This window comes from Lonchura striata, chromosome 19, assembly GCF_050655825.1.
Source record: "Lonchura striata isolate lonStrDom1 chromosome 19, ASM5065582v1, whole genome shotgun sequence".
Taxonomy (NCBI): domain Eukaryota; kingdom Metazoa; phylum Chordata; class Aves; order Passeriformes; family Estrildidae; genus Lonchura; species Lonchura striata.
In genome coordinates, this window is record NC_140721.1 from 6,954,753 (window position 1) to 6,964,155 (window position 9,403).

A 9,403-nucleotide genomic window follows, 5' to 3' on the forward strand; every position below is an offset into this window, starting at 1 on the left:
AAAATACTTCTGTGCATCTGCTTTGGAGCCTTTCAAAAATGAGTAATCTTCACCTCTGTCTTCCCAGAGCAGATGACTGGGGTCCATGAGGAAAAGGATGAGCACCCCCCCAGCTGCCCTCCCTGCTCCCCAGGAAAGGCAGCACAGCTCCAGCCCCCACAGAAACTTCCTTATTGCCCCAACTGCTGACACAGGAATCGAATTATTGCAAGGCAAGGGGGCAGGGAGGCAAAAAGCTGTTAGACATTCGTGTGACAGCTCCAGCTGCAAACCCCTGCCTGCTGTAACACACGCACAGGAGCTGTCGGGCACCTCCCGCCTTTAGCACCTTCATACCAAAAAGTACCTTTATTCAGGGTAAATGTTTAACTCTGCTAAGTCACAGGAGAGACCAAGAAAGAGTGCAGTAAGAACTGCAGTGTCCTGCTAGACACTGAACAGAAGCACAACCAGGGTACAGTGGTGGACTTACTGCAAATTCCTCACTGCCTAGTGCTTTCCTGGAAATCCAATTACTGTTGGACAGGAGTGGAGACCTTTGTTACGTCCAACAACTGACACCCAACTGTTTAATCTTTTATAAAAACTTAACATCTAACAATCTGTCTGCATTCCACGTTCTGCACAATCCAACCAGTGCAACAGCCTGTATTTTCATCGTTATAAATGCCAATAAAGGCAGAAATCACTGATTTGCCTTGTCAAATCAGAGACAACAAAAGCAAGCTGAGAATATATGTCACAAAATGAGTGGGATTTATTTTATATTCACTAATTTAAGGAGACTATTTCTGAGGTCAGAGTTTCTCCCATCTGTCCTGGTACACTCAACTCCATGTGTGAACACTCCAGTACAAGTCTCTTCATCCAACACTCCTTGTCTTCTACAAACAATCCCATTTCAGCTTTCCCCCTCTCATCCTCAAATCTTTCTCCCCGCTCCCCCATTCCAGCATAGTGGACCATTGTCACTATATTCCCAATACAGAAAACATTGTATTTTCAAGGCCTTCCCACAAAGGATATGGGAAAGAGCCAAGCACAAGTGCAGGGAAAACCTGGATACACAAGATGGGAACTTACCACCCTGCTTACATAGAAAGGCTGCAAGCCAGTGCACACTGCCTGCTTGGTGCCTTAAAAAATACCAATCATCCACATATGTGTCTGTTCTCTACCCAATAAATGAACTGCCTTTATTCTCAGCCTCGGTGTGATCAAACTGAAACTCTGGATTATGCATTTCTCTACATCCACTTTTTGCATTACAAATCAGCTTGCAAATAAAGAATAACTGTTCACTGGAATTTTAGACTGCATGTAATTTCTTCTCTAGAAAATGTTTCACCCGTTACTTATTTGGTATTGTCAGATACAGCAAACCAGTGTGATGCTTTTTCAGAAAACTCCCAACCATTACCATATCCCAAGTCCTCCCTAGTGCACTTCTCAATACATCATCCAATTAACCACAAACTTGGCACTAGAGCAGAGTGACCGAAGCACACGCTGATTCTGCCACTTTTCTAATGGGCATTATTTCATTGCAGGAATAGAACAAGGGATAGAAAAGCTCTCAGAGATTTATTCCCAAGGAGCAGGACTCAAGGAATCCTATGAAAGACAAGTTCTTGTGCCAGAAGTACATCAAGGGCCTTTCTTCTGGTATGTCCCATGTGGTTGGTGTCCAGGGACATCACCCTGACCACCACAAGCTGCCAGGGCTTTCTTGCTGCAGGGGAGCAGTGATTGCTCTCGGAGTATCTCGGCAGCAGTGCCCTGGCTTTGCCATCACTCTCTTCTCTGTATTGCATCTTCTGCAGGAACACCCAGCTGCTTTCACCTCTCCTCTCTGAGCAGCTGAGGGGAACATAAATGTGGCTACAGCAGCTGGAGACTCTCCTCCCCATGCACATTCAGCTACTGCTATAAACAGAGAACCACCGACTACTTTTGGGACAGAAACAATTCTACAATGAGCTGCACAGATACACAAATCAAACACTCAGACCTGGTCACTAATTCCACTTCTGATGAAGCAGACAAACACCTTCACAGATCAGCTTGTGCTCTGGTACCATCAGACCCAACTAAAAGATGCCAGCAACTCCACCTGTTTCCAATCCAGTAACAGAAGTACTTCAGTATTTACAAGCTATTCATTACAACTTAGTTTTTCCAGATTTTGTTACAGATTTTACAAGATCAATGGTTTACCCTAAACAATTAGTCACAGCCTGTACAAAACTAATACTCTATCCTTACTTTAATCATATATGACGCAATACCAGGATGAGATTTTAAAAAATAAACACATTAGCAAGATTTGCCTTTAGATTTTCACTCCCCAGCTTGATGGTAACGAGTTCTGCCATTCTGCTCAAAAGCAATAAGAAACTGTACTTTTTACCAGAATGTAAGCCTGTCCTAAAAAGCTACAATGACATTTTGAGAACTTGTGTTTATTTTCAAAATAACTACAGATAGTTTAAGTTTTCAAATGGTATTAACTTTTCCATTTGTCCTCAGATCCAACTCAGAGCTGTGGCTCAAGCTAGACTTACTCCTGCTGGTCAGAGACCAGCTACCTCCTCTGATATTGATGTATACACACATATTCAGAAATATTAAGCAAGCTGTCAAGGAGAGCTGCATGCTCTCCATGCTGTGCCTATGGGATCACAATGCTCCTTTTCCTGTTCTCCAGCAAAAGGTTGTTTTTAGAGTGAAGGTGATGGGGACACCAAAAACTACAAACAAACCAGAACCAGGGAACAGCAGGTTACCTTCACGCTGCTGATCTGATTCCAATCACAAACTGCTTGCAGACGGGATGTGCAGCTTTAACTGGAGGGCAGCAGCATTTCTCCAGGGATTTCATCTGCATTTACTGCCACAGTACTCTCTGTTTGCGAGGGGCTGTTTTCTCTCAGCACTGCAACTCCTCCCCATCAAACATGGGCCCATCTACCACCACACAGCAAACTGAGGCAGCAGTGCCATGCCAGTTCCACAGTTTCTTTAGGAGTCATGCCAGCCTTTACTACAGAAAAGGGTTAATGTTCAGCTGCGTGCCTCGCAGGTACAGTCTCCAGTGAAGAGCCCCGTTTGATACCTGTAGGAAGCTGCCATTTTTGCATCTTGTATTCCATTTGTGAACAGACCTTTTTGTTCTTTAATCCAAGTTCTGAATTATTTAATCCTGTCTCCAACACTTGAAACATCTTTCCCTATAAACAAGGGTTATTTAGTGAAAGGAAATAAATAATTTAAAAAGTCAGACCCTAAAGTGTTCCTGGCTCTGTTTTTAATTAATATTGATACAGTCTGGAGAAACCTGCTGCTTAATATTACAAGGCAGGTCGAAGCTCATCAACAGTTAAACATCTCCTCCTAACAGAAGGTGGAAGAGGAAGTTGGGAGCAGCCGGGTACGCAGCGCTGGCTGCCAGCGATCCGGGACTGCCCAGTCCCAGCTCCTCAAGACTTTCTCATGCACAGAGAGCTTCAAAGCCCTCACACCCTGAGCTACACGAGCTGGAGTCCTGCAGGGCTCAGGTGGAATTGTGTTAAGCATAAATCCTCCAGGCTTTCACGCTGGAACAGAGAGTACACGGAAGTATTTTTATTTTCTACAATTCCACGCTCGAAATACGTCAGTGCAAGTGAAGGACGGGGACAGAGGGAGGCATGGACAGCTCTGTGGGACTGAACTTCATCCCTGGGAATGATAGTTTTTATACCACATTGCTTCATCTGCAAGTGGGAGTAAACATTACACTACCTCTTCGTGCAGATGGGTGGGTAAAAAAAAATAAAATAAAAAGCTAATTTGAAACAAAATAGGGAGGAAGGTATTCTCTCCCTCCCCGGTCACTCCAGGGCTCTCTGCAGACAGAGTGCATACAAAGTTAACAAACTCCGTGCTGCTCACAGCCTGCCTGGTGAACCTGCCAACAGGTGAACAGCCTCAATCCGCACACGGATAAATAATCACCAGTCCTCAAAAGGTAATGAATATTGTTCAAACAACTCTAAGCTGGCGTTACCAGAATGCTTCAAAGGAGAAGCTACAAGCTGTTCAAGTCAGACTGTCACATTTAGTCTGCAAAAACGAGATTAAGGTTTGTACAGTGATACTCCACAACAGGTTTTACAGTATGCACAGAAATTAAATTATGATAAAAGTGAGCTATTTTTTACTAAAAACAGAATAGAACAATCTATCAAAATGTCATTTGGCTGTGTTCATTACATTTTAGAATTTAATTTACATGATAGATACTTTAGCATAATATGTTTTAATCAATAAGCATTTCTGAAGGCTTTATTCTTATAGGCAATATTTAGACTTGTTCACCGTTAAATGTAACACCACGGCAGCGATGTTCGGAGCGTTTATTTTCCTATGCTAAGCAAGTACAACCACACGTACACAGAGGCAAAAGCAAAAGTCCACAATTAGAGATGTCAGACCTTGTTTAACTACATCTTAATTTAATCCATTTTATTTTATACAATTCTACATCTGGATCTCGTTTTCTGTATTCCTGTAGGTATTCCGGGTCACTATTAAGAACCCTTTCAAGTTAGCAAAGTTCAGCCAAGTCTACCTTAATCCAAAACCTTTAAAAGAAGCAATAAAACGCGAAAGGGGGTGGAAGACGACAGAGAAACCTGAAACAAAACGCTACTTTACCCCACCTCCTAATGCACCTGAAAGTCGGAAGGGACCGGCCTCCCAGCACAGATCCCACGCAGCACTTCCCCTTTCGGGGGCTGCTGGGGTGGGAGTTTTGAATATTATATATATGTATATATATGATATGGCTCCCGCACGCCCGGCCGAGGGGAAGGGAGGGCGGCAGGACCCGGGTCCCGCAGCCGGCCCCCGGCCAGCATCCCCTCACCTCCAGCGGGAATGCGGCTCTGCCCAGCATCAGCGCACCATCCCTCCGCCTGCCGCAGCCTCCGGCCGGCTCCAGCGCCGCCTCCGCGGGGGCCAGGGTGGGCAGCCGCCGGCTTTCGAGCCAATTTATTTAAACGGGAGGCAGCGGCGGCTTTGGAGAGGCAGGGCAGCGCCTTCCTGCGCCAATCAACTGGGAGACACGCGTGTTGCAATCCCATTCACGGCGGGAGCAGCACCGATACAGCGTCTGACAGCCCCCCCGGCCCGCCCCGGCCTTATCTGTAGCCCGGCAACTCAATTAAACCGTGGGGCCGCAATTCCCCCGGGGACGCTCCCCCGGGCCAGCGGGAGGGAGGCCGGTCTGCGAGGACTTTCCCTCGCAGGAAACGGCACTTCTGGGTCCTCCCGAGCCAGCACAGTAAAGCATCAATATTCCGCTCATCTGTCAGATCCTGGGCAGCAGGAGAGGCTGGAGAGCCCGTGAATTATGTAACGTGCCCTCCCGCCGCCGCGGGGAGATGCGTCGCGATGCGCCCCGGCGGCCGGGACGCCCCCGCGCCCCTCCCCGCGCCCGGCGCTGCCGCTGCCCTCCCGAGCCCCCCTCTCCGCGCACCGGGCGCTCGCCCCTTCCCACCCCGCGGGACCCTCCCTGCCGGCCGGTCGCCGCCGCGTCCCCTCCCCTGGCGGCCCGGCGCGGTGCCCGCGGCGGTCGCAGGGCGGCGGCCGGAGCCCCGCGCCCGGCGGAGCGGAGCGGAGCGGAGCGAGGGCCGGCACCCCGCGGCGGCGGCGGGGAGCGCCCGCCCGCCCGGCCGGCACCACAGCGCCCCCAGCCCCCGCCGCTCCGCGCCTGCACCGCCAGCCCGCCCGGCGCCCCCACACAAAGTCCCAGCACTCGGTAAACTTTCCCCGGCTCCCGGCGGAGGAAAAGCGGCGGGGACGCGGCGGCGGAAAGGGGGCAGGCGGCGCGGAGGGAGAGGGAGGAGGCGGGCGGGGGATGAGCGGCGGCCGCCGGGAGTCCCGCCGCGCCCGCCGCCCCGCACGGCCCCGCCGCCGGGGGGGAGCGCGGAGCGGGGAAAGAGCAGCCCGGGACGGAGCGGGCGAAGCGGCGGCAGCCCCGGCAGCGGCGGCTCCGGCGCCATCTTGGGCTGATCGATGAATTGAACAAAGAGGATCAATTTCCGATGGGGCCGGTGATCGATGGCGGGGGGGGCGGAGGGAGCGGAGCGCCGCGGCCGGGCGGAGCGGGGGGTTCCCTTTAGGCGGCGCGGGCCGGCAGCGGGAGGAGGAGGGGGAGGCCGGGCCCGAGGGAAGGCGGAGAAGGGAGGGAGGGGGGGGGTCCGGCGGCGCGGCCCGGCCGGTGCGGCGAGCGGGGGAGCCTGACCTGCAGCTGCTGTAAATCAAAGCGCTTCCAATATTGAAACATCGATCCCACATTGGCCGCCATCTTGAGACATATTGAGACAGAGTGAGCGGCTGATAGAGAGAGAGGGGCTGGAGTTCAGGAGCCGGGAGGGAGGGGGAGGGAGGGAGGGAGGGAGGGAGAGAGGGAGGGAGCCGGCGGGAGGGGGGAGGAGGGGCGGGGGGGCAAGGGGGAGGGAGGCGGGCAGGGAGCGCCCAAATCCCGGCCTGGAGCCCGCCCGGAACACGGACTCAGCCCGCGCGTTCGCGGGTGGGGGGGGCGGGGGGGGGAAGGGGCGCCGCGGCCGCGCGCTCACGGCGACCCCGCACCCGCGGGGACAGCGCGGGGACACGCGGGGACACGCGGGGAGGGGACGCGGGACACGCGGGGACAGCGCGGGGCGATGCGGAGACGCGCGCGCGGGGACAGCGGTGCGGGGCGGTGCGCACACGGCGCGGCGGGGATGATGCGGGGCGGTGCGGGACCGTGCGGGTTGATGGCAGCGCATCGCCCGGCAAATGGTGCCCGGAGCGGCGGCGGGGGGAGCCCGCTCGGGGAGCCGCGGGGCTAAAATTAGCCGAGTGCGGAGAGTTTAGGGGAAACAACAATGGAAAAGTGCGTCGGGGGCAGCGGGTTCCCGGTGTCGGGGCGGTCCGGGAGCGCCTGGAACGGGATTTCTTCAGCGCGGACAGGCGCTCCCTGCCAGGGCCGGTGCCGCCGGCCGCTGCCGAGGGGAGAAGGATCGCACGGAGGTTGGAAAATCAGGTCCCAGCCCCGCGCAGGATAGCCATAAAAACGGAGATTACAAGGATGAAATAACTTATTTTGTTCTAAACAATGATGCTGCTATAAATACGAACATTTTCCTTGTTCCCTTCCTGAAAAGCACAGAACATTTTAGCAGGCTCATCTCCTAACAAAACAAACCAGCCTGCAGATGCCTTGCACCCCTCGAAATTATTCCGTTTTTGCTGGGAAATGGGTAAACCCACGGTCTGTACCTGTCCCCTCTGGAATCAATAAACTGCACAGTATTTTTCCAAATACAGCTACTTTCACTGTTTTGCACTTCATCTGTAAAAGGAAAATATCTCTTCCCCCCCAAGTGAGCGATTGTAGATTTTTTCTCAAATTGTATTTGATCACCGAGTGAATTTAGTGCTCGCTCAAGTCCGTGGGCTGACTGCTTGGAAATGGCTCTGCCTGTCTTTGGAGAAGTTAGGCAGAGACAGCAGCAGAGCAATTGCCACAGATTATTTCCCAATCTGCTGCCGGCCTCCTTTGGAAAAGCACCATCATTTCAGCCTCCATTTCCACTTTTTGCTGAGGCTGCTGCTTACAAAGATACTAATTGCGATGGCGGGTTTTATGTTAATGGGTTCCACGTAATGATCAGCCCGACGACTACAGACCTTCAGATTGTTGGTTAGCTGTGCTGGGAATAAAACTAATGGCATTTGGTTATGAAAATGTCAGACCTCTACATGGTGATCTAAACTGGGGGCCCAATGAGACCGAAATCCAAGTCTCCATGCGACTGCCGTGGGGCTGGACCCAGGGATGCCCATGGAGAAGGAAATTCCTTCTCCCCCAGAACTGCCATGCTTTGAGGGGGGCCAGCTCCTTGCTGGGATGATGCTGGAGAGGATTGGGGTGCCTGGCTGGGGTCCCCCATGGTCTGGGGAGAGGGCGTGGGGAGCTCGGAGCGACAGCCGGAGATGGAGCAGGGATGGAGCTGCACGAGCCTCCAAATTCTGACTAACGCCGTAACCGGTTTGGTAGCTCTAAAATAGGATTTTAATCCTGGGAAGCATCATTTCACATTCCAGTGATCTAATCAAAATCCTTTCCTCTAATCTCTCCATGGTCCCCCCTTTCTAGATGAAAGAGGCTGGAGTTCCTGTCTTCACCCTTTCTCCGCTGCCTCCCTGTTCTACCAGTCTGTTCTGTGTCCAGGCAACTGCAAAAAGACATTTCAAAGGCTCCTGCCGTGCCATGTAGATGTTTTCTCTTGTTAGTTTGGACTGCAGGTGTGTAAGCCTCGAGGATGAAGTATCGTGGTGCTGTTTTAGGTTCGGGGCACACAGTCATGGCACAATAAATCACATAGGAACGCTCTGCTTTGAACGCGCGCGCACAGAAAAGGGAAAAGAAAAAAAGCATCTGACCTGAATCATTTTCTGGAAACACATCTGGTTAAAATCCAAAGTTTTAAATTGAGTAATATTTTAAAATACATTTGGTAGGTATTAAATTACAGTGTTATATCTGGTAATATTTATGATACTAATGTGTTAAGCGGAGGTTTATATCTGTCAAGAAATATGAATGATTGTCATATGGGATAACAAATGAATCCTGATATAAATAACATTTTATGATATTTTTAACATTATTGTAGTCTTTTTTTTTTTGCAGAAGTTACATTATTGCCAATTTTAAATAAAAGCTCTGTGGCTGCCTACCAAAGCTTTTAGCTATGTAATTTTGAATAAGTATAAAGCAGTACAGCTGATTTGGGGAATTACTGAGGAACCTTAACTCTGCCGGAAGACAAAATGCTGAGCACCTCTAATTCCTATTGTCTTCCTGCAGGATCAAGTCCCTCGTTTGCCATTTTGTGTGGCAGCAAGCCCAAGGAAATCTTGCTTGACAGCTCTGTTTTCTCAAAGTGCTGCATTTCTTCGGGCTGGATTCTGCAAAGATCCTGCAGGCTACAGAGCTCCTTGGAGCAAGCCCTAATGTGCTTTGTGTCCCTGCTGAAATGTACCTGTGTACAATGGGAGAGGGAGCTTGGAAAACTGGGTGCACCCTGGCAAGAAGATGGTTAGAATAAAGTTTTCTTGGGTTATTATGTTTTGAGGAATCATTCTCATCTGTTCGTTTGAGGAAGGTTTTTCTAAAGTTAGATTTGATCTGTGTAAATGCTAACTTCTTTCAATGGGCACTAATAGAGTACTGAAAAAGGAAGCACAGTGGATTTGAAGTTTAAAACTCAAATGGTGGCAGCAACTAGTACTGCTTCATACATCCAAAATAATTTTAAGTACGTTGTACAGATTTCTTTTGGGGAATTCGGTGAAAATTACATTAAAA

General features: G+C 50.7%; 1 protein-coding gene and 1 long non-coding RNA gene across 12 annotated transcripts in view; one reads left to right on the top strand and one right to left on the bottom strand.

Annotated features, from left to right (window-relative positions):
- CUX1 (cut like homeobox 1) overlaps positions 1–6,380 on the bottom strand; it is a 238,196-nt gene extending 231,816 nt beyond the window's left edge. For 9 of the 11 annotated variants that reach the window (XM_085557551.1, XM_085557549.1, XM_085557548.1 and 6 more), the window contains exon 1: positions 6,290–6,380. In XM_085557551.1, the coding sequence (XP_085413677.1) occupies positions 6,290–6,352 (63 nt within the window). In that variant the 5' untranslated portion in view covers positions 6,353–6,380. Of the gene's footprint in view, positions 1–4,909; positions 5,161–6,289 lie in introns of those variants that run through there. The other 2 variants (XM_085557547.1, XM_077787491.2) reach the window with 2 other exon arrangements.
- Positions 6,381–6,753: 373 nt separating this feature from the next.
- Positions 6,754–9,161, top strand: LOC116184315 (uncharacterized). Its single transcript, XR_004149076.3, has 2 exons — positions 6,754–8,337; positions 8,903–9,161. It is a non-coding gene; the product is annotated as an uncharacterized LOC116184315 (long non-coding RNA).
- The last annotated feature ends 242 nt before the right edge of the window (positions 9,162–9,403 follow it).